We start from the raw sequence: 21,838 nt of genomic DNA, 5'->3' as shown, positions 1-21,838 counted from the left end.
CGTCTTTACAATGCCTGATGTGTACATATGTACAAATAACTTTGCTTTTTAAAGGTAAAGCTGAAGACCCCAGGAATTCTGTAAGGCTTGGGCGTTAGATTTCCTATTCATATTATTTATAGAGAGTTTCTTGTCGCTGCCTACTAGTAATAATGTTCACTTGCTGATATAGACAAAACATATAATCTTCTCTTTGATACCCAAGCCTGATTTATACACCTATATTATTTACATATTTTTGATATTTTATTGGCGGTATCCCTCGAACCTGCGTAATCGATCGACTAAAACCGTAGCCTTACCTCGACGAAGATCGAAAGATAACTTCTGATAGCAGAACCAAGCACCTAGGATTATACATACCGGCACTCAACCTGAGATAAGACCCGTCGACATGTCGTCCAACCCAGGTTTAGAAGAGCCAAAGGACAACGAATATACTGTTGGCTGGATATGTGCCTTGCAGGAGGAGTATGAGGTGGCCTGTAAGATGCTGGACAAAAGATTCGAGGGCCCACTAATGGCTCATCCCAACGACGATAACACCTACGAGTTCGGTCGGATTTCGAAACATAATGTGGTCATTGGATGTCTACCTTTTGGTGACTATGGCACAAACTCTGCGGCTAACGTCGCAAAAGATATGGTGCGATCCTTTCCTCAACTACGCTTCGCCCTACTGGTGGGCATTGGCGCAGGCCTTCCGACAGAAAAGAATAAAATTTGTCTTGGTGATGTTGTTGTTGGCGCCAGTAAAGGGATCCATGGAGGCATCATACAGCTAGATGCCGTAAAAAGGCACAAATCAACTGATGGCAGTCTTTCCACCGAACTATATCGCCATTTGAACAACCCCCCGAACGTGTTGCTCGGAGCGCTACCCAAAGTCCAGGCACGCTATAACGACCCAGACGAAGAGGACAAAATTGCTAGGAACCTAGAACGAATGGCTAATCGTCCTGAATTCATGCGCCCCCCAGAAGACAGACTATATCTTGTTGATTATCCACACCAAGGAGGATCGAATTGCGACAAATGTGATGTCGAGAATCTGGTAAAGCGGGATGCGCGGGATATCACACACCGTGCCGTAAAGGTACACTATGGTACGATCGGCAGCTCTAACTCTCTCATGAAAAACGTGGATGAGAGGGAGAAGTATGCTAATGACCCGGACCTTGGAATCTTGTGTTTCGAGATGGAGGCTGCTGGCCTTGCAAACACAGTTCCTTGTCTGGTAATTCGGGGCATATGTGATTACGCGGATTCACACAAGAACGATGATTGGCACAATTACGCCGCACTAACCGCTGCTGCGTACGCGAGAGAGCTTCTTTACGTCTTACGGGCAGATCGGGTTGCCGTCAACCCTAGCTGGGAGAGAGTGCTTGACGAAGGTATGAGAAACCGTGCGTAGTTATTTGGGGTTTCATAATTTTGGCCACATGTACCATCCCACTGTCGAATACACACTTTATTCCTGATATTTGCAAGGTGTCTCAGTCGTAATAATGGTAAAGCTAACCTATGCAAATAGTACAAACGCTCAAAACCGATTTCCATCAAGGCGTGTAACCCAATCCTATCTCTTACAACTTTATACTTGACCCTGTTCTGCTTTATATTTTTATAGATAATAACATTCTGTAGATCGGAAAAATCGGGAGACAGACAAGATTCTTTCCTGGATTGTAAAAGACAGCGTTAAGGAATGGCACGACGACACTTACGCTGATTACTATTCCAAACGTCATCCCGGGACTGGGGATTGGTTTGAAACCCACCCCAAATTTCTGGCTTGGATTGATGGAAAGGATCGAACACTGTTCTGCCAGGGCCCACCAGGAGCTGGAAAAAGCGTGATTTCCTCTATCGCCGTCAAACATTTGGAGTCCAAGCAGGATGACCAAGATATAAAATGTGCTTACTTATACTGCGAGTTTGACAGGATAGATGATATCGATCAGACAACCAAACCGCTGCTTTCTGTCTTGCTTCGCCAGCTTTGTGAGATCACAGGCTTGCCGGATCTGATTGAGAACCATCGCCGGAATAAGAGCTTATCCCTCGAGGAGATTTCGACAGCTCTGTTAGGTATTGTCAAAAGTCGCCACCGTGTCTTCTTAATCATTGATGCTCTAGATGAATGCGCGCCCGACATTCGTGAGGAGTTGCTAGACGCAGTGATGAAACTGCAGGTTGGAACAACGGTTCGTTTCATGGCAACGTCACGGGGGGGCTTTCACTCTATTGAAAAGAGATTTGAAACTTGTTCGACAATAGAGATCAAAGCTGCGGAAGAAGATGTGCAAGCTTTCGTTAGGAATGGGTTGAAACATATTGGACATCTTGACAAGCACCCTTTACTGCGTGATTCCATACCCAAGAGAGTTGCCCAGGCAGCAGGCCCACTGCAAGTGACCAGATATCCTTTATTGACTGCCCTTAAACTGACTTCGTTTACCTTAGATTTCTCTCGGTCTTCGTTCATGTTGGAAACCTAAAGGGTACGGATACAGAAGGTGATATCAGAGAGGTCCTGGAAGGGCTTCCTAAGATACCAGTCAAGTTAGAAGAGACATTCGAAAATTCACTTAAGAGGATTGACCGATTGAACTCTACTCAGCGTAAACGTACATATCGCCTGTTGTCATGGGTATTCCACTCTAGAGAGCCTTTGGATCTCGAAAGTCTGGAACACGCGTTGAGTTTGGAGGAAAGAGATAATCAGCTCAACACAGAAAACTTACCCGATGCCCGCCAGATCATTTGTCGATGCCAAGGTCTCGTAGCCGTCGATCAGCGTCTAGGAATAGTCAAATTTATCCACGCCACCATCCCTCAGTTCTTTAGCGACAACCCAGTCATATTTGAAACAATTGACATGACGTCGAGCTATATTGCCCTCGCATGCGCCAGATACCTATCCTTCGACGAATTCGAAGATGGGCCATGCGAAATAGATGAAAAACTATACAATAGGCTAAAGACGATGCCCCTTTACACGTACGCAGCGTGCAACTGGGGCCACCATGCTCGTATGGCTGGCCACCCAACCGAGACCGACAAGACTATTCGAGAATTTCTAAAGAACGAGATGAAAGTATCAGCTGCTGTACAAGCTATGATAGGCTATGGGATGCGTCGCAACAATGTTCTGCCCCTTACAGGATTGCATTTGGCATCATGGTTCGGACTAGAGGGATTGGCGGAATTTCTCCTCGACCAGAGAGTTAATGCTGAAGCTTCCACGTGTGACGGTCTAGCACCGTTATATCTCGCAATCGACCAAGGACACGAAAATATAGTACGCCTATTCTCCAAAAAGCGCGTTGATATGAATTTCCGTAATCCCCTCCCAAAGGAAATACAGAATACTTTATACACTGGATTTTGGGCATACAACATTCGTCGTGAGTCCTATGTGTTTCCGGGACGCCAACTGCATGGCCAGGCTCAATTAACCGACTGTCGCGGGTTGTCATATTTGCATTATGCCATCATAAAGAAACAGAACGAGATAGCCAACATCTTGATCAAACAAGGTGTGGACATAAATGCACTCGATACGATAGAAATGACACCGCTGCATATAGCGATCTTAACTATGCAAAAAGACGCCGTGAATTTACTACTCAGTCATCGTGCAGACATCAATGCCAAAGACAAGAAGGGCCGAACGCCACTAATTACCGCGATAATGAATCTAGATCTAAGGTACGGACTTAACGAGGAGAAATTATGCGAGAGGATGGACAAGATTGTGAAATTGTTGATTGATGGCCGTGCAGACTTGGATGCCGAAGATATAGAAAGCAGGACGGCACTATACTATGCAATCCAAGGGAATCACGAGTTCCAAGTCAAAAGACTTCTTGATGCAGGTGCTAAAACTGAGATGGACTTGGATATGATGCTACATGGCGTGATCCTCAAGCACAGGCCTCATAGGGTTATCAAAGCGTTTCTGGAACATTTTGCCTCAACTCCAGCACGATTGAGATGGTACGCAGAGTTAGAGGTATATGTCGCAGCTGTTGAGGGTCGGACAGAAGAGTTGAAATCGTTGCTCAATTCAAATAAAAGCATCGATATAAGCAGCGAGATTGTCGAATCCGCGCTCTTTCATTCAGCTCAACGAGGACTCGATGCTGTTGCGGAAGTGCTGCTTGACGCGGGAGTGGACATTGAGAGCACAAATCGTGAATCTCAGACGGCATTGCACTTCGCAGCTGAAGCAGGGCATGAGTCAGCTGTACGCACACTGGTACTTTCCGGGGCTAACCTCAATGCTATATGCTCTGATGGGGATACAGCTCTTATTCATGCTGCTCGGGGTGGCCATGATACTATCATTGAAATCTTACTTGAGAGCGCAGCGAGGGCCGACTTTCAACCACGCGCCCAGTTCGACGATCTTCAAATAGGAAGGGCTCTCATTGAAGCATCATCGATGGGGCGAATACAGTCCATAAATATTCTACTTCAATATGGGGCTCAAGTCGATGTCACAGATGTTGCATGTCAGATGACAGCATTTTCAACGGCGATAGTCCATTATCAGCTAGAATCGATGAGAGCCTTGATTCGAGCGGGTGCCAATATTGAAAAGCGTTCGTCCCAACAGAACTTAACGCCGCTGCAATTGGCAGTATTGGAAGGACACTGCGGGATTATGGAGTTTCTACTCGAGAATGGGGCAGATACCGGCGTGCGAGATGAGAACGGGCAAACACTAATGCATTACGCAGTCCAGGCAGGATTCCCAACTGTGAAGACCATGCTTCTGAATGGCGAGGTTGATATCAATGTTCAGGACAACGAAGGCATCACTCCTCTACACCGTGCGGTAGTGTCTTTGGACAAAGGGCAGAGGTTTGGGGATGTAGTTAAGATGTTGTTAACACAAGGAGCAAATCCTGGAATAAGGGACCATCTCGGGCGGACCCCGGAACATATAGCTCTAGAGATGGGACACACGGAAGTGATACCCTTACTCACAGCTCCCGCTCAAAGCTTGACGACTAGTCGCCAAGAGTTATTAAAGTTCGGGGATGGTTTGACAGGGCACGATTTATTTCTTTTGAGACAAGTCATGCGCCATATACCCGCATTGAGGAAGGCGTTCGGCATAGAGTGAGTAGCCGGCGGATGGATTAATGCTTAGGAAATCCAGATTGGATCAGGTATGCTGCCCATTCATTACAAAAGCGGATGAAGATAACCTACACTTATATTTTTAGTGACGTCGCATAAATACCTACCTAGGTAGTCATCCAGTCATTACCTACATAGTACCTATGTACGTACAGAGGCCGAAAGGGGGAGCATGTATCGGTTCTATTGTACTGCACTGTAACAATATTATCTCCTACGTTACACAGCCAGCGTCCCTCTCTTCCTGTTACAACACTTGAAAGTGGCCTGTACAGACAGAGAAGGAAGGAAGTCGTGCTGGGCTTCTAAGGTTTGCCAAGTATTGATTCCACTCCTAAGGAATGAGCGACCTGGCCATTGCGTGTGTGGGTTATATATCGGTACTTGGGTAACTTATACCTAACATGTAATAGTGTTACCATGGTTTCTATCGTAATGCAATATTCTAGTTGTTTCGACACCTAAATCAAGTCTACTGTTTGGGAAATTACCTTGGTCAACTTACCACCATTGAGATCGTTTACGAGGGGCTTGATAGCATCGTAGGGAGCTGTTATTTATCTATGATCGGGCTCTTCAGGTAATGCCATTCTGCTCTGCAGCTTTCAATTAGATGGACCCATACCTAGGAGGCATCGGACTACGTCGCGAACCACCATCTCAGAATACCGCTGATGTCGGAAGACACCAGAGATGGAGAAGCTTACGATACGAGCCATATTCCATGGACACGCGGCCTTCATTCGGTCTATGGTTGAAAATAACTTGGTTGGATATCCTCACCATGCTGATTGTCGGCGCAATAGCCCTTGGAGTGAGTTTGGGAAATTGAGTGGCGTATTTAGTGATACTAACGGTATGTAGTTATACAGTCTTCCTCCTCCCGGAATGCGGATGTTCCCCCTCACCGTTATAGATGCACGCACCGGTGATGACACCGGCGAGGTAGTCTACCCGCAATTCGCATATCCATATCGACCTCAGATTATTTCTTCTTGGTTAGATACCGTCCTGGCTATCTTGATTCCCCTTTTCTTTCTCGTCATAGTCCAGATTCGGGTGCAGAGTTTTTGGGATCTGAATAACTTCATCATGGGATTCATCTATGCCCTCGAAACTTCGTCGGCCTTCCAAGTGATGATCAAATGGCTTATCGGTGGCCTGAGGCCAAGCTTTTACGACATCTGCAAGCCAGATCCTAGTCTCGCTACCAATACCACCCTAAATGCCGCCGGTTATAGACAATACATGTATACCTCGAAAGTCTGCTCGGGCAGCCAGGGTCGACCTCTATGGAATGCGATGCAGAGTTTTCCGAGCGGCCACTCGACTACCATTTGCGCCGCGGCTGTGTATATCTTCCTTTACCTAAACGCCAAGTTGAAAGTGTTCGCAAACTATCACTCATCGATGTGGAAGCTTGTTCTGCTCTACTGTCCTATCCTAGGGGCTGTTCTCGTTTGTGGATCTTTAACCGTCGATGAATCTCACAATTGGTATGACATCCTCGCAGGCGCCATTATCGGTATCGTGTTTTCGTTTTCGGCATATCGCATGGTGTATGCCAGTATTTGGGACTGGCGCGTCAATCATATCCCCCTGAACCGCAGTTCTGCGTTCGTTCAGAACGGCGAATGGGAAAGCTCAGATCTGGTGTTTACCAACCGGGCGGGATGGAGAGCGACGCGTCCGGATGCCGAGAAAGAGACATTGCCGGGACCGGCTACGAGAAATGAGAATAGGGGCAGTCTTTTTGGCGAGCAGTCTAACGGGAATACTAGTAATGGTTTTGCGGGACCTAGTGGTGGTGGGAATGACCCAGGGTAACCTCAACTAGGTATCTATCAGGCATTCCTAAGACTAGATCGCTAATCCGGCGTAGACCGTATGCTGCAATAAGAACCTAAGGGTATTGGGTAGCTAACTATTAGTTCATCAGTATCGAAATAGCATTTCAATGTATAGATTTTATTTCCAAGATATGGAGTACTCTGTGACCTCCTATGAACTTACTCCCCTTCCTTGCCCAGTGCGTGATTGGATAGATACGCGGTGGCTGAATACTGTATTATCTAGTACCTGGGTTAGGTCAAGACTTAGACCTAATAGTGATCTGTCCGCCTAGAACTCCACTAAGATATAGCGGACACCCGCTAAGTTCTTAGGGGCTGAGCCACTATAAAAGAACGCCACATGGTGCGAAAGGTTTAGGATCACACGGTGTTGGCTTTAAAGCAAATGTGCGAAATTTCTGACCCAGACCTTCGTAATCTAAAAGATTTTCTACTCTGTATATTGATGCCTATTGATCAATTCGGTTCAATCGAAAATATCGAATACTCCCAATTTCCATACAATTCTAACCATACAGGATGTCGATTTCTAGGTTTAAAGTACGTGTAAATGATTTGCTGGCTTACTAAGCGAAAGTGCCCCTGAATCGTGATTAATAAGCAGTCAGTTTCGACCCCTTTACTTAGCGCTTCGATTGATGTTATGAGCATTTCTTGTTAGGTACCTACCAAGGTAATTACAAGATAATTTTCGAAGAGATGGGTATTTGATAATCGTAAGTATTCTGGGGTGCCCCGCTACCAGCCTTACGTTATCAACTTCTTGCTGCCTATGATGACAAAGTCTAAATCTTGTCACCACTGCTCTTTGTCCTACAACATCCTCATTTTCCAGGCACCTATCTACTAAACCAAGTTTCTACGCGTTGGTAACAACTTTTACCCAATGAATGCAAGGTACCTACCTACCTAAGGACATCACTGAGGAAAACACTTATGGGTGTCAAAACTTTTGTAAACGTACAACAAACTTATAAATCCATGTTGGTAACTTAGAGACCTTCTCTATCTCAACCTCTCTAATTCCAACACCAAACTAGCCGGAAATCACAATGAGACAAAGATGGCGCCTACTATCGACATTATCCGCCACGCAGAAGCACATCATAACATCATAGGGAGCGATATTCCAGATCCCCGTCTAACTCACCGAGGCTTGAGGCAATGTCTTGGCCTTCAAAAAAGGTACAGGAAGATCGACAGCGGAGATAATATCACACATATTATCTCATCTCCTCTTAGACGAGCCATCGAGACAAGTTTAAGCATCGCGCAGTTGGCGAAGGAAGGGACTGGAATTACTCTCAATCCCCAATTCCAGGAAGTCAACGCCACGCCCAGCAGCACGGGAACCGCCGTATCAGGACTCCTGGAACAATATCCCAACGCTAACTTAGATGTGACACGGATGGACGAAAACTGGTACCTGAAAGGACCGGACACGCCTTTCGCTCCGGACGTAGAAAAACTCGAGACCCGGGCGCTCCGAGCACGGTGCTTCCTGCTCGCCATAGTCCGAGACTTGGTCAACCAGGAGAAGCAGGACGCGCGCGTCGTGGTTGTGGCGCACGGCGAGTTCGCGCAATGGCTTACCAATGACTTCGTGGGGACCGGTTACCATCGCAATTCCAGCTGGGCTAACGGTGAGGTCCGATCGTACCAGTTCGAGAAACTGGACGTGGGCAAAGGGGACGAAGTTCCGCTAGTCGAGACGCAGGAAAGTCTGACAAGACGGGGGATTACTGAGGCTATATCCTTGAGCGACGAGCAGAAGGCTGAGCTGAAGAGGATCGCGTCCATACGCGTGGTGTCGTATGCTTCGAGCTATGCCGAGAGTGAACGTCGGGAACGGGAGGCTAGGGAAGAGGAGGAATGGGTGGATGTGGAGGAGGAAGAGGCTGATAAGGAGAACACGGAACCGTCCCTGCCACATCGAACTCCTCGTCGTAGGCACAGACATCGACCATCTCTCCTTACCCGAGGTTCGTGAGATTCTGGCTACTTACTCTCGTAGTATCGCGGCGGGAAGAATTAGATACCTACTAAGTAATCAATGAAGATGGCATGAGACATGACGCCTACATATGGTGTTGTACTACTAGTCGAGCTATTTCCAAAATAGGGACCGAGCTCCTTCCTCATTGGGTACCAGAATTACCTGAAGCGTGTCCCACTCTGCCGGTGGCCGTTATGGTTATCCACAGTTGTAGCCGGTTCATCCCAAACGAATGGCCACGGACATACGCGTTAATTAAAATTTGTTCTGAAATAATTTAGCTAACATGCTCAAATATCATAGTAGATGGGAAAGATATACTAGAACTTCGGATCTATGTTAAAGTGACCAAGATCCACTCCCGCTTTTCTCCAAGCCCAATCCAAGCAGCTTCATCAACCCCAGCAGCGCAGATCCGAGAAGCAACTCGCTTCTCCCTGTCTTCCCACTCAACAAGCAAGGCATTTAGTCTCTTCTCCGCCTTGAGGACTTTGAGGTTGTCGTCATTGTATTTTCGCGACATTACAATAAACGATTGTTTCCCGGACGGTTTCTGCATCTGGTATGGCCAGAACGGCTTCAGCTCCCCGACCTCTTCTCGCGCATCGTTATATATCTTGCCATCCTCGACGTCAAGCACTGCGTGGCTCGTCCAGAACAACAGATGGCCCGAATCTCTAAATTCGCCATCGTTATCCATATGGAAGAGGCTGGGATCAATCGAAGTATCCCCTTTCCAGCCCGCCGAAGTAGACTGGTCGATACCGCACATATTGAGCTTCATAACAGAATCGAGTTTCTGTTCTTTCGCAGAACACAACTTAGCTGCCTTGCCGTCCAAACTGAGCTTCATGAACTGGAGTTCCGGCTCAACCAGGACTTGCTTCGGCGCCGGGCGCGACACGCCCTGGATATTCTTCCATCCCAGCCAAGACCAACTCGGGAACCGCACTTTATGCACGGTCCCGTCGCTCGATCTCACGCGATGTGTTTCGCGTCTGCGTTCCGGCTTCTCCTGCGCTTCCCACTCGGAATCCGGATACCAGACGATGTTCGCCCACCCTAGACTATCGTCGAACCTCATCGAGACCGAGTGGCCCCAGTAAAATTCATGGCCCGTATTCACCGCGACTCTCCTTAACACGCCCGTAAACGCGTCCAGAACGTCTGCCTGCACGGTGAGTTTCCTCGTACAGTAACTCCGGATCATAGAATCCAACTCCCCGAACGCGAAATTTTGGCCTCCGCCTACTTCCCCGAAGACTTTATGTCCAGTCAGCACGTTGAAGATAATATCATTAGGGGCGACGGCCGTGGGGAAGGCCTCGAAAGCGATGCTCTCGCAGCACTTGGACGTCTCGCAGCTCCAGTATACCTGGTCAGATGTTATGATTAGAATCCGACGGGAGCAGAGGCCTTCTTGGAACGTCCACCCTCGGGTCATCCATCGACTGTTTTCGTGACTTTGGTCTAGATGTAACACATCCATCAAGCTTACGTCTTTGGCGACACGAGCTATATTCTGCTTGATAATGCGCTCGGTGCCGTTGATACCTGCCAGGCCATCGAGCGCGGTACCACACGCTGCCACAATTGACATAGTCGCGTGAGAATACACGAGGTCCATTTGCGGGATCTGAACCGCCTTATCGGCATCCGAGTCCTGGATGACGCAAAGTCTGTCGATCCAGAGGTAATCCACGCCCATCTCCCTAGTCAACACCATCGCATCGACAATAGTCTTCGGCAAGACCTGCGCCTCCAAAAACCCAGGATCCTTCATCGCATGAAGCCGGGCCAGAGTCGTCTGGAACGGGTCCTCCTCATCCCCCCACACATAACTCAGCGCGAAATAGGGGCACTCCTCAGGCGCATCGACAATACACATCCTGCGCACATCAATCAACCGCAGCCCCTCCGGCCACTCGGGGTCCTTTCCAAACCATCTCGGCCGACTACATTTCTCCCCATGTTTCCCACAACAAGTCCGATACCATCTCCCAAGCAACCCCACATTAACCGCCCCCCTGACCACCCTCCCAGACGGAAACACCGCAAACGGCTCCCCCTCCTCCTCAACATACGCATCCACGCTCGGAACAGGATACAAGCACGGATGCAACTGCACAAACGTCTGCGCCGTCCACTCAACAGGACTAATCCCCGCAAGCACCAGTAACCGATTTAGACTAACATTCCTCCTCCTCCCCCCCTCCTCCTCCACCCTCTCCTTATCCCGTCCAACCCTCACCCCCTTCGCGCCCAACTCATCCAACAGCCCTTGAAGCGTCAGATTCGTCGTCTTATACCCCGGTTTTAAACCCCGGTACAGCGTATCGAGCACCATGCCCGTGTTCGCGAGGAACTGGCTTTGAAGCGAGTCCCCGACTTTATTCCTCCCGCACCAGAAAGCGCAGGTTATCCCTGCGGGTTGGGATAGGTATTGTGCGATTGGCCACCAGGGCTTGAGGGTTTGCGAGGCATTGGAGATTAAGGTGCAGAGTTCGCAGGAGGGGGAGGCGCGGATGAGACCGAGGTTGTGCTCGGCGCGCTTGAATTGGCCGTTTTTGAGAGGGAGTTTTTGGGGGTTGAAGGGCCCGGTTGTGAGCTCGGCCCAGTTGATTGAGCTGCAGAAGGTGCAGAGGTTGAGGGGGTCGTCTGGAGTAGCCATGATAGTTATGTAAGGAGCCTATATTGAACTAGGGTTTAGCTATTCTGGGAACGAAGGACTCTACTGTGCATGTTCTACGATGTAATTATTAATATGGTTCTCTTGACTTCAGAAAGATGGGGTTGGAATATATCCAGGGGAGAATAGATCTTAAAAGAATCAACGGAAAGGAAACTCAGCTGCGGCTGAAGATATCATGCATGTGTATTTATCGTTAGCACTAACGCTGATCGAGGCAGTGTTGATTACTAGGAATAAGACGATATCGTATTCTTTAAACATAAAGCTTCTGTATAACTGTATCAAGTGACATCGGAGTACTACGAATCTGGTATAAGTCAAGGCTATGTCGCAAACTTCGCGGGAACGATGTGGGAGAAACCACCTATGGGCGAAGCATGTCAACTGTTAGCGCAAATCACATAGTAGAATGCCAAGAGGTCTAGACCTTTACCCTGTATTAATGGAATCGCATTGCTCATGTAGCCCTCGAACTACCTTAGCAGCTCTTTGACTACCTAGGTACTCGTACTCTTCTTTTTGCTCTTCGCCTTGCCCTTACTCTTCACCTCACCCTTATTCTTCTCTTCAGCCTTACCCTTCTCCTCGACCTTGCTTTTCTCCTCACCCTTGCTCTCCTCTTCACCGTTGCTTGTCTCCGCCACATGCTCGGTCGTCTTCGGTTTCTTCAACGACTTAGGATCGAGACCCCGTTTACGCATAGCGTTGTGCTTCGCGCGCTCAATGTACTTCTCATCTTCATCATCATCAAAACCACCAAACTCATCCTGCTTTTGAGCAGCGTCATCATCAGCCGCAATAGGGGTCTTATCGATAACTTCGCTCACATCTGCCTGTGGCGCAGACGAGGCTTGACCGGACTTGTCCTTAATAAGGTTGGCAGGCGTCGGTCCGATCTTCTGGAATTTAGCGACGAAGAAGCCATCCACGTTGTAAGTGTGCGGGTAGTATCGGCGTGTCAGACGTAGGCTCGGGTCGAATTTCTTGCCCATGTAACTAGTGAAACCTTCCTTGCCGAAGGGGAGATCCGTGGTGACAAGCTTGACGTTCGGTCGCTTGCTTAGCGCATAGTTAACTACTTGCTCGTTCTCCTCGACAGTAACTGAACAAGTAGAGTAGACTAGATAACCACCAGTCTTGCTAGCGTGGTTGACCGAGTCGATGGCTGCTAGAAGCAGCTGCTTCTGCGTGTGCGGTAAAATCATGAAATCTTTCTCGTCCTTGTTGGTCTTGACAGAGGGATCCTTGGCAATAACTCCTGTACCTGAGCAGGGAGCATCAAGAAGTACTCTGTCGAAGCCGCCCATAACTCTTGGGAATTCTCGAGCATCGTAGTTGCAGACAATGACGTTGCGGGCGCCAAGACGGTGAATGTTACCGATAAGACCCTTAGCACGAGCCTTGCTGGGATCGTTGGCAAAGATGCAACCGGTGTTCTTCATCATAGCAGCCATATGTGTCGTTTTACCACCAGGAGCAGCAGCCATATCCAGTGCTCGTTCACCCTCTTGCGGGGCTAGAGCCATAACGGGCAAGAACGAGGAAGCGGCTTGGAGAATGTAGTGACCAGCAAGATATTCGGGTGTGGCACCAAGGGGTACATTGCTCTCAAAGATCTGCAGTCCCACCTTGGACCACTTGCCGACAGGTTCTAGAGTAACACCGCGATTTATGAGGGCTTGAGCCAGATCTCGGCGATGTGTTCGTAAAGTGTTTGTTCGGATGACGACGGGTCGCGCCGTCTCGTTAGCCTCGAAGAATGCGAAAGCTTCTCGGGGCGTGAATAGATTCATAAGTTTCTCCGCAAGGTACTCCGAGTAACCGTAGTAGGCGCAAATGTCTTTCAACAATTGGCTGGTGTATTCCGAACGATTTCGGCCTTCCGCCGCCAAATTCGCAAAGTCGTCTAACACACGTATGGTATCCGTGATTCTGGTTCTTAGTAGTTGTAGATCCGGTGCTAATAGTGCCTTCGTCTTCAACGCCAAATCATCCTCCTCCTCGTCATCGAGAACGACTGGTCGTTCAATGTTGGTCTGCATTGCTGCCTCCTCCAATTCAAGTTGCGCATTGGCTGCTTCTTGTGCTAGTTGATCGTCCAATTTTCGCGACAGACCAGCGATATTGGCCGCAGTCAGCTTCTCTTCGGCGTCTGACTCGTCTTCATCTTCCGAGAACATTGCTTTTCGGTCATTTTGAGCTTCCGCATCTGAATCATAAACTGAATCTTCCTCGTGTATGAAATCGTCGTCTCCGAATCCAACGTCCATTACACCAGACAGATCGTCTCTTGCTACGGGATCATCAATATCATCAAAAAAGCTGTGAGGAGCATCTTTGCGGTCTTCGTCTTCATCAGATGCTGGCTCCGGTGCGGACTTCTTCGATCTTGGGTTCTTCTCATTCTTCTTAGAGGCTGCTGCAGTCGTCGTGCCATTGGACTTGGAGGCTGGTTTCTTCGCAGTTTTCTGCTTCTTCGGTCGTGGTTGCGCCGGCGGCGCTGAATAGATCAAAGCATCATCGATAAAGGCATTAACTTTTCGCTTCAGCTTTTCAAAATGTTCTTCTGGAAGAGGCTCAGGGGGTCCCTGCTTCTTCATGCGACGTCCGACACCCATTTTGTAGATGGCGACGTTGAATGAAAGAGATTTGGGGTATCACGGTAAATTGTTGTTAAAGATGCGCCTGGAAAATTAACGGCGTCCCGCCGATGAATTGACCTTCAACTTTTTTTTTCTTGCGATAAGCTGATAGTGATACTGGTACCCACTTGTACAATACAGGGAAGCGGCGATGGGATGTAAAGTGGGGTAATAGGTACATAGGTACACAACCGTATGACCTCAGCAGGCTCAGCTAATGCTCAGCCACAAGGTGGGACAGATTCAGTGGCGTATTGAATGTGGGACATCACGATCGTCACCAAAGAGTTGACAACAGCTTCAGTTATTTGCGACATAACTTCTCACCCTCTACAACTCCCGGAGTCTCCTTAAGAAAAAATGACAGAAGTCTCATTTGCGAAGTCGTTTCTTACGGCTCTGGACTCTCGTCCGGTCAAGCTCTCTCCCGACCATGTCGAAGATCCGAAATCCTACCCAGCGCGCAGCGCCGTACGTTTCTCTTCAGCAAAATATCTGATGTCTTACTACCCCGCTAACTCGGAATAGTATATACTTCCCAAGATGCCCAAAACTATGAGCAAACGCACGCCCCATGCCGTCGCCCCGGGTCAGGAACGAAGTCTTACCGTCCTCGTCAAGTCCCTACGCAACCCGCCGTTAGACATCAAGCTCACCTCCCAAACGCCTAATACCTCTATCCTAGATATAAAGACCTCCGTTTCTAATGACTCGGGCATACCCGTGGATAAGATGAAGATCCTACACAAGAAGAAACCCATCCCGGATAGCAAGGTGCTTAAGGACCTTGCGGGAGAGGACGATACGAGTATCGAGTTCTCTGTCATGGTCATGGGTGGTGCTGCAGCTATTAAGAATACGCCAGCTCACACTGAAGTCGCACAAGGACCGAGCGGCGGAGAAGTCTTAGAGACGAAAGAATTTTGGGATGATCTCAAGGGGTTCTTGTTACAGCGAATACGAGATGAAAAGACGGCTGGGGAGCTAGCAGATACATTCCAGGCTGCCTGGAAGGCAAGATCATGAGTTATGTACGGGACAAGCAAGCAAAAGGTCAGCGTGGCAAATGAAAACCAAGCAGACTATATACCTAGAGGTCTCGATGGATAATAGAGTCCCTAATGAATAATGGCATAGACATTTGTTCAGGAGCGTGCAAGGAGAATGATCTACATTCCAAATGGCTTTTTTTCGGCTGTGTGGTGTATACCCTTGGCCAACATCAAATCTGGAGAATTCATGTCATGCCTCTAAAAGGAAAAAAACGACTAAACTGGCCCTACTCCATAGTGAAATGGTAGGGGGGGTTTTATGTCCATCCTGCGGTTTCGTAGACATCGTGGGATCCTTGGCACGCGAGTGCCCCATTAACTAGTAATCCTCGGCAACTTTCCTCTCTTGTTGCTCCTAGGTTTTCGGAGGTTGAATACGCTTAACCAGCCAAGCCCTTGCTGACCACCTTAAGTACTGTATCGTATTCGATATCGTCCTGGTCGTTGGCCTGTAGTTCGGTGGCAATACCATTAAGAGAGCGCTTCAGCGCCTCCTTTGACGAGGCGTACACCATCTTGGCCTTTTAGCGAAGTTAGCGCTATATTCTCATACGCTTTCATAATAGCTCAAGATACACTTACCATGACGTTAGCATCATCAGGGGACCACGCGATGAAAGTGATTTTGTTTCTACGGTTTATTAGTCTGATACTTGGGTTCACGCGTTTTCGAAAACTACTAACCGCGAGCCTTCTCCGCTAGCAAGGCTGTATTCGAAGTCGTACACAGCGTATCGGGGTCCCTTGCCAACAGCACCCTATTATCGAATAGTCAGGATGATATTCCAGGCACAATAATATCACAATAATCTACTACTTACAGACTTGCTCTTGGTGGTAGCGTTAACGAGCTTCTCGCGGAAAGCTTCCCAGTCTTGGTTTGCCGAAGCTTCCTCAACGACAATCTCTCGGTTGTCGTCTGACAGCTTAAAGACGATGTACTTGTACTTCTTCGCAAGCTTAAGGTCGTTGTATGCAGTGATGCAGTCCTGCGAGACTGTCGCTCTGTTTGAAGCCGCGATATTAGCTCCTCTTCTCTAACGACTCCCATCTCCCAAAGTCATGCATCGTGAAGTTGCATAATGACGCGCGGACGGTGGTCGCGGACAAGAGGCAAAAACGAAGGGAGTATTAGCTAGGTAGAGGGATCACGAACCCTGATTGAGACTACCATAATTCGCCATTAGCAGGTAATTATGAATGATTGGATTTTTGAAGGCTTACCATTATGGCGGTCTGCTCAAGCTACGTCGGTACCAAATGAGAATCGGAAGACGAACTACGATGTGGGTTGGGTTAGCGGGGTTCGAGAGAAGGATCCTTGAGAAGATGAAAGAGTCGCAAGTAGGTTTTGAGGTAAAGATGATGCTGTATCAATCTGGTACTAACGTGAAATAAATGTCTATTGAATTCTCGCGGGCGAGTAATTCTCGTGGTTAGGTTTGTATGAAGTGTCGGTGTTCGGGAGGGTACGGTAGAAAGGAGAGAGATTCCAAGGGTTGGAAAGATGTAATGTTTTTAGTGTGGGCACTATCGCAATGGAGGGGAAGGTCGGGCTGCGGGCTGCGGGCTGATGAAAAAAAGAGGCACGCACGACGAAGCAGAGAGAAATCAACACAACTGTAACAATAAAGCCTTGGTGGGGTTCAATGTTTTGGGGAGGGGGTTTTAGGCGGGTGGTAGGGATGGTAGGGGTGTTGTAGGGGGAACAATGAGCACACTGCACAGTCTGCACCTGGGTAGGAGGGACAAGAGGACAGGGGTGGGCAAGGGGGGCTTGTTTATTAGTGGGGACTAGGCCGAACAAGTGGGAGAGGTTGAAGAAGGAAAGTGGGCAGTTGTTGGCCATAAAATATGGTTGTGTGATGCTTGCTTGCAGCTCTAAGAACGAACTTTTTCTTGGCGGTAACTGGGTCGACCATCCCAGACTGCACTGTCCTACCATCGCTGCCATCGGGCAACAAAGACCACAATGACCGCAACATGATTTCGTAATACTCGTACCGACCTCTTCACGTGATCTCTTTTTATATTGCAATATAGCCTTCAACCACCGCCAATACCGCTACTTAACCTGCTAACCGCTACCTAGACAGTAACCAGTAACCTGCTGCCTTTGATATTACAGGATGAGCCACCAGGATTCGTCATCGCGCATCATAATATAAGGCATCACCTTAGAAACCAGGCAGAACTTACTATGGTAATATAAACAAAATAAACACACAATCTTGGAACTTGATGCCTTGTTAGGCACCAATGAAAAAAAGGGGAGGCAACCGTGTTATCAATCATATCGATTATGATCATCCACCGGGAGGTAGGTAATTTCGTGACTCGTAGTTCTAGTATACAACTCTTTTTTTTACAACGCCGCTCGGGATATCAAGAGGTATGAACAAAGTATGGGAAGAGGGTAGAAGGTAGGTAGGTAGAGGGGAGAGATAAAAAAGATATGAGAGCCATCATGTAATCCGTCCGCATAACACCGAGGTCAATGCTCCCGAACCCAAATTTTTTTGATACATGACAAGAGAAGGAGGACATTCAATCATAGACGTCTTACATCATTCCTCCCATACCACCCATTCCGCCCATTCCGCCCATGCCTCCTCCCATACCACCAGCAGGCTTCTCTTCGGCAGCCTCAACGATGGCAACCTCGGTGGTGCCTAGTAGCGAAGCGACACCGCTAGCGTCGATTAGACCAGTTCGGACAACCTTGAGAGGGTCGAGGATACCAGCGTGGATCATGTCGACGTACTCTCCCTTGGCGCTGTCGAATCCCTTGTTGAAGTCGCTGCCAAACTCATCCATGAGCTTACCAACAACTACGGAACCTTCTAAGCCCGCGTTCTCAACAATCGTTCTAGCCGGTCGTGTGATGGCGTTCTTGACAATGCTGACACCGAGTTGCTGATCGAAGTTACTAGACTTGACATCCTTCAGAGCGTTGCTGGCAGCCTTGAGGAGGGCAGTGCCACCACCAGGTAGAATACCTTCTTCGACAGCGGCACGGGTAGCGTTCAAGGCATCGACAAAGCGATCCTTCTTCTCACCGACCTCAACCTCGGAAGAACCACCGACCTTGATAACGGCAACACCACCGGAGAGCTTAGCAAGACGCTCCTGCAGCTTCTCCTTCTCGTACTCAGAAGTGGAGGGGTCGGCCATAACGCCACGGATCTGCTCGCATCGCTGGGCAATAGCGTCTTTAGTACCCTCACCGTTAAGGATGATAGTATCCTCCTTAGTGATTGTGATGGAACCGGTGGAACCAAGCATATCGGGAGTAGCCTTCTCCAGCTTGATGTCGAGCTCATCAGTGAAGACGGTACCATTGGTGAGAACGGCAATATCGCCGAGGACTGACTTTCGGTTGTCACCGAAGCCGGGAGCCTTGACAGCAGCAACCTGGAGCTGGCCACGGAGCTTGTTCAGGATACAGACAGCTAGGGCTTCTCCGTCAATATCCTCGGCAATGATAACAAGAGGTCGTCGCAATTGAGTGGAAGCCTCAAGAGCAGGGATAATATCTTGGACAGCAGAGATCTTCTTCTCGGAGAGGAGGATGAGGGGCTTTTCGAACTCAACCTTTTGCGCCTTGGCGTCTGTGATGAAGTAGGGAGAGACGTAGCCACGGTCAAATCGCATACCCTCTGTGACCTCGAGTTCATCGTTCATCGTCTTTCCCTCCTTGACGGTGATAACACCCTCCTTGCCGACCTTCTCCATAGCATTAGCAATCAACTTGCCAATGTGGGTATCTCCGTTAGCGCTGATGGTGGCGACCTGAGCGACTTCTTCGCTGGTCGTAATATCCCGCTTGTTCTTCTGGAGGTACTCGACGACAGCATCGACAGCCGCTTGAGTACCACGTCGCAGATCCATGGGGTTGCAACCGGCAGCGACATTCTTGACGGTTTCGGAGAAGATAGCCCTGGCTAGTACTGTGGCACTTGTAGTTCCGTCACCGGCAGATTCGTTCGTCTTCGATGCGACGTCTTGTAGTAACTTTGCGCCGAGGTTTTCGAACTTGTCTTGTAAGCTAATAGCTTTTGCAACGGTAACACCATCTATAAATGCCATAGGTTAGTATTTACGGTCAAAAGTATAACTGGGTTGATTACATACCCTTTGTGATCTTGGGAGAGCCGTAGCTTGACTCAATTAAGACATTTCGGCCTTTGGGACCAAGTGTGGTGGCAACGGCTTTAGCGAGAGTCTCAACACCAGCGAGCAGAGCAGCCCGGCCTTCGACACCAAACTTCAATTCCTACAGTAGTTATAGTCAGCAACATATATGGGAAGATATAAAAAGAGTCCGCCGGGGCTGAAGCTCTTGGGAGACGATATACCAACCTTGTGCGCAAATCGAACCTGTTGAGAGAGTCCCGCAGTCCGGTATTTCTTTGCAGCAGCCGAAGATAGGACCGAAGCCCGCGCTCGGGAGGAAAGAGCACGCTGCATTATGATAGTGGTATTTCTGGATTAAGTAGGAGTAGAGAATTAAGGTAGATACCACCACCTGGCTACGAATCACAGAAAGAAGAAGAGAGGTTCCTTAAGAATTGTTTAGGTGAAGGTGGTGAAAGTTAGAATTTGGAGGCCCGGGGAAGAAAAGCTTCAAAAAATTTAATCGTCCAATGACGAAGGAACCGGCCAGAAGCCGAAGCTCGTGGGCGCTAACCTGTTACAGCATAGCGGTACCGCAGTTGGGGACCCATAGAAATTCGTAGAACTTGATTGTTGCAATTCTAGAGTCGAATGTTGCGTTTGATCGATTTTGATTGAAAGCGTATTGGTATTGGCTAAACATTCAATGTCTGTTTCTAATTACAATTGAAACTATTCGCTGCAGAGATGCGAGTCCGTAGGATCTTCAATACTACCTATCCGGAGAGATAGGTACGGTACTCGGAGCAATAGACAACAGCCAGTAGGCGATTCATAAGCTGTTAAGGTTACGCTAGATTTGTCAGCGTCAACTCTGTCTACTAGGCAAGAGGAATTAGTAAATTGCCAGCAGTGTGCCTTCTCGAGTAGGTATTGATATGGAGGTTAGAGAGCTCTTAAAACCTATTGCCGTGATTACATATACGTGTCATAATAATATATAATAAACGCGAGGGACGGATGGTTTGAGATTGCTCCCTCAACATAGCAGTTTCCCTAACCTTCTCAGATACGATTTCACTCTTCGACATGTCTACGATTGCAAAGACTATTGTGGCGACCGGCGCCACTTCAGGCTTGGTAAGTCTCTAATAAATGCACTTAACGTACAGGTGTTCTAATTCTATCTATAGGGATTTGAATTGGTCAAGCAGCTTCTTGCACAAACACAGCCATACAAGTTTATCCTTGGAGCCAGAGATACCAAGACAGCTCAAGCAGCTTACGATGGACTCAAGTATGACGGCAATAGACACAGCTTAACTATTGTCCCTTTGGAGCTATCAAACCTGAGGACGGTCAAGACTTTCTCGCAGCAAGTTCTTGATAAAGTCGGACAGGACAAGGTTGACTACCTGCTACTCAATGCAGCAATAGCTATCAACGCTGACGAGCCCGGTCCTCATGGTTCTAAGTGGAGCGAAGCTTACATCGTCAACCATCTTTGTAAGAAGCATAGTACTAGGTAATTTACCACAATCAGACAATTAGCATTAACAAGCATATCAGCTCAGCATTACCTTATTCATTTACTCCGAGAGAAATTGGAGTCGTCCCGATCGCGCATTGTAGTTGTCTCAAGTGGAGCTGTGCGAATGGTCAAAGACACCAGTTTGCTGGATAATGACGTCAAAGGCGCTTCAAAGACAGAGCGCAGCGTTTACAGCGCCACCAAATTCATTCAACTCCTCGGAGCTCACTGGTGGCGCCGCCAACTCCAAGGCAAATGCGATGTTGTTGCCGTCTCCCCTGGTTTGATTCCCGGTACCGGACTTCCTCGAGGCACCAGCATGCAATTTACCTCGAACCATCCAGATGCCAAAAGTATCCCCGAAGGTATGTTCAACATTGGTTATTCGTACTCACATATGACTGATCAAATAATCAGGTGCTCAAAGTATCCTTCGTGCATTCACGCGGGATGACTTCCCTGAAGATCCCGATCAGATCTTCTTAACAAGCTGGGGCGAATGGTGGCCTAAGGATGTATTTGAGCTCAGTTTGGACAAGAACCTCCAAGACAAATGGTCCCCGAGTAAAGATGAGATTGAAAAGGAAGAAGGCTTGACTGCTTGAAGTTCGGTGTCCGAAATAACAGATAATTCGGGAAGGAGTGCTCTGGGAGACGCGCCCCACAGTCTTTCGGATACGGACACGGCGACACACGGTGTCTCAGTACTTCGCGGACTTGAATTTTTCTTGGCATAGCCTATCGCATCCCATACCGTTGCCTTGCGGAAATTAAATTAAAACTAATACAGCTGATTATG

At 48.3% G+C, this 21,838-nt stretch overlaps 9 protein-coding genes across 9 annotated transcripts; 5 read left to right on the top strand and 4 right to left on the bottom strand.

The window, feature by feature from the left end:
• Nucleotides 1–223: 223 nt before the first annotated feature.
• Nucleotides 224–5,431, top strand: GGS22DRAFT_146752 (ankyrin repeat-containing domain protein). The gene is made up of 4 exons (XM_047958911.1): nt 224–1,397; nt 1,538–1,567; nt 1,651–2,413; nt 2,470–5,431. The coding sequence occupies exons 1-4, from the start codon at nt 395–397 to the stop codon at nt 5,138–5,140; spliced, it is 4,467 nt and encodes a 1,488-aa protein (XP_047818608.1). The 5' UTR covers nt 224–394; the 3' UTR covers nt 5,141–5,431.
• Nucleotides 5,432–5,455: 24 nt separating this feature from the next.
• Nucleotides 5,456–7,095, top strand: GGS22DRAFT_146759 (acid phosphatase/Vanadium-dependent haloperoxidase). The gene is made up of 2 exons (XM_047958912.1): nt 5,456–5,971; nt 6,022–7,095. Exons 1-2 carry the CDS (start codon nt 5,771–5,773, stop codon nt 6,982–6,984), a joined length of 1,164 nt encoding a protein of 387 aa, XP_047818607.1. The 5' UTR covers nt 5,456–5,770; the 3' UTR covers nt 6,985–7,095.
• A 758-nt stretch (nt 7,096–7,853) lies between these two features.
• Nucleotides 7,854–9,170, top strand: GGS22DRAFT_200457 (phosphoglycerate mutase-like protein). The gene has a single exon (XM_047966443.1). It carries the CDS (start codon nt 8,074–8,076, stop codon nt 8,998–9,000), a length of 927 nt encoding a protein of 308 aa, XP_047818606.1. The 5' UTR covers nt 7,854–8,073; the 3' UTR covers nt 9,001–9,170.
• Nucleotides 8,750–11,056, bottom strand: GGS22DRAFT_164316 (heterokaryon incompatibility protein-domain-containing protein). Its single transcript, XM_047961514.1, has 2 exons — nt 9,328–11,056; nt 8,750–9,273 (listed from the first exon to the last, which is right to left on the bottom strand). The coding sequence occupies exon 1, from the start codon at nt 10,892–10,894 to the stop codon at nt 9,341–9,343; it is 1,554 nt and encodes a 517-aa protein (XP_047818605.1). The 5' UTR covers nt 10,895–11,056; the 3' UTR covers nt 8,750–9,273; nt 9,328–9,340.
• An 833-nt stretch (nt 11,057–11,889) lies between these two features.
• On the bottom strand, nt 11,890–14,371 carry GGS22DRAFT_146740 (cytosine-5--methyltransferase NCL1). Its single transcript, XM_047958910.1, has 2 exons — nt 12,132–14,371; nt 11,890–12,062 (listed from the first exon to the last, which is right to left on the bottom strand). The coding sequence occupies exon 1, from the start codon at nt 14,314–14,316 to the stop codon at nt 12,196–12,198; it is 2,121 nt and encodes a 706-aa protein (XP_047818604.1). The 5' UTR covers nt 14,317–14,371; the 3' UTR covers nt 11,890–12,062; nt 12,132–12,195.
• A 329-nt stretch (nt 14,372–14,700) lies between these two features.
• On the top strand, nt 14,701–15,366 carry GGS22DRAFT_188978 (cell-cycle control medial ring component-domain-containing protein; the record flags this gene model as incomplete). The annotated part of the gene is made up of 2 exons (XM_047964787.1): nt 14,701–14,811; nt 14,869–15,366. The coding sequence occupies 2 exons, from the start codon at nt 14,701–14,703 to the stop codon at nt 15,364–15,366; spliced, it is 609 nt and encodes a 202-aa protein (XP_047818603.1).
• Nucleotides 15,367–15,569: 203 nt separating this feature from the next.
• GGS22DRAFT_146714 (uncharacterized protein) lies at nt 15,570–16,706 on the bottom strand. Its single transcript, XM_047958909.1, has 6 exons — nt 16,617–16,706; nt 16,549–16,559; nt 16,214–16,397; nt 16,077–16,150; nt 15,975–16,023; nt 15,570–15,913 (listed from the first exon to the last, which is right to left on the bottom strand). The coding sequence occupies exons 1-6, from the start codon at nt 16,617–16,619 to the stop codon at nt 15,773–15,775; spliced, it is 462 nt and encodes a 153-aa protein (XP_047818602.1). The 5' UTR covers nt 16,620–16,706; the 3' UTR covers nt 15,570–15,772.
• An 858-nt stretch (nt 16,707–17,564) lies between these two features.
• Nucleotides 17,565–19,993, bottom strand: GGS22DRAFT_164309 (heat shock protein 60). The gene is made up of 3 exons (XM_047961513.1): nt 19,755–19,993; nt 19,527–19,668; nt 17,565–19,468 (listed from the first exon to the last, which is right to left on the bottom strand). Exons 1-3 carry the CDS (start codon nt 19,860–19,862, stop codon nt 17,955–17,957), a joined length of 1,764 nt encoding a protein of 587 aa, XP_047818601.1. The 5' UTR covers nt 19,863–19,993; the 3' UTR covers nt 17,565–17,954.
• Nucleotides 19,994–20,406: 413 nt separating this feature from the next.
• Nucleotides 20,407–21,830, top strand: GGS22DRAFT_164308 (NAD(P)-binding protein). The gene is made up of 4 exons (XM_047961512.1): nt 20,407–20,648; nt 20,702–21,014; nt 21,078–21,404; nt 21,457–21,830. Exons 1-4 carry the CDS (start codon nt 20,598–20,600, stop codon nt 21,642–21,644), a joined length of 879 nt encoding a protein of 292 aa, XP_047818600.1. The 5' UTR covers nt 20,407–20,597; the 3' UTR covers nt 21,645–21,830.
• The last annotated feature ends 8 nt before the right edge of the window (nt 21,831–21,838 follow it).

The sequence above is a fragment of the Annulohypoxylon maeteangense genome, assembly GCF_022496945.1.
Source record: "Annulohypoxylon maeteangense strain CBS 123835 unplaced genomic scaffold GGS22scaffold_9, whole genome shotgun sequence".
Lineage (NCBI taxonomy): Eukaryota > Fungi > Ascomycota > Sordariomycetes > Xylariales > Hypoxylaceae > Annulohypoxylon > Annulohypoxylon maeteangense.
The sequence above is the reverse complement of the archived record's forward strand: the minus strand, read 5'-3'. Positions and strand labels throughout refer to the sequence as shown.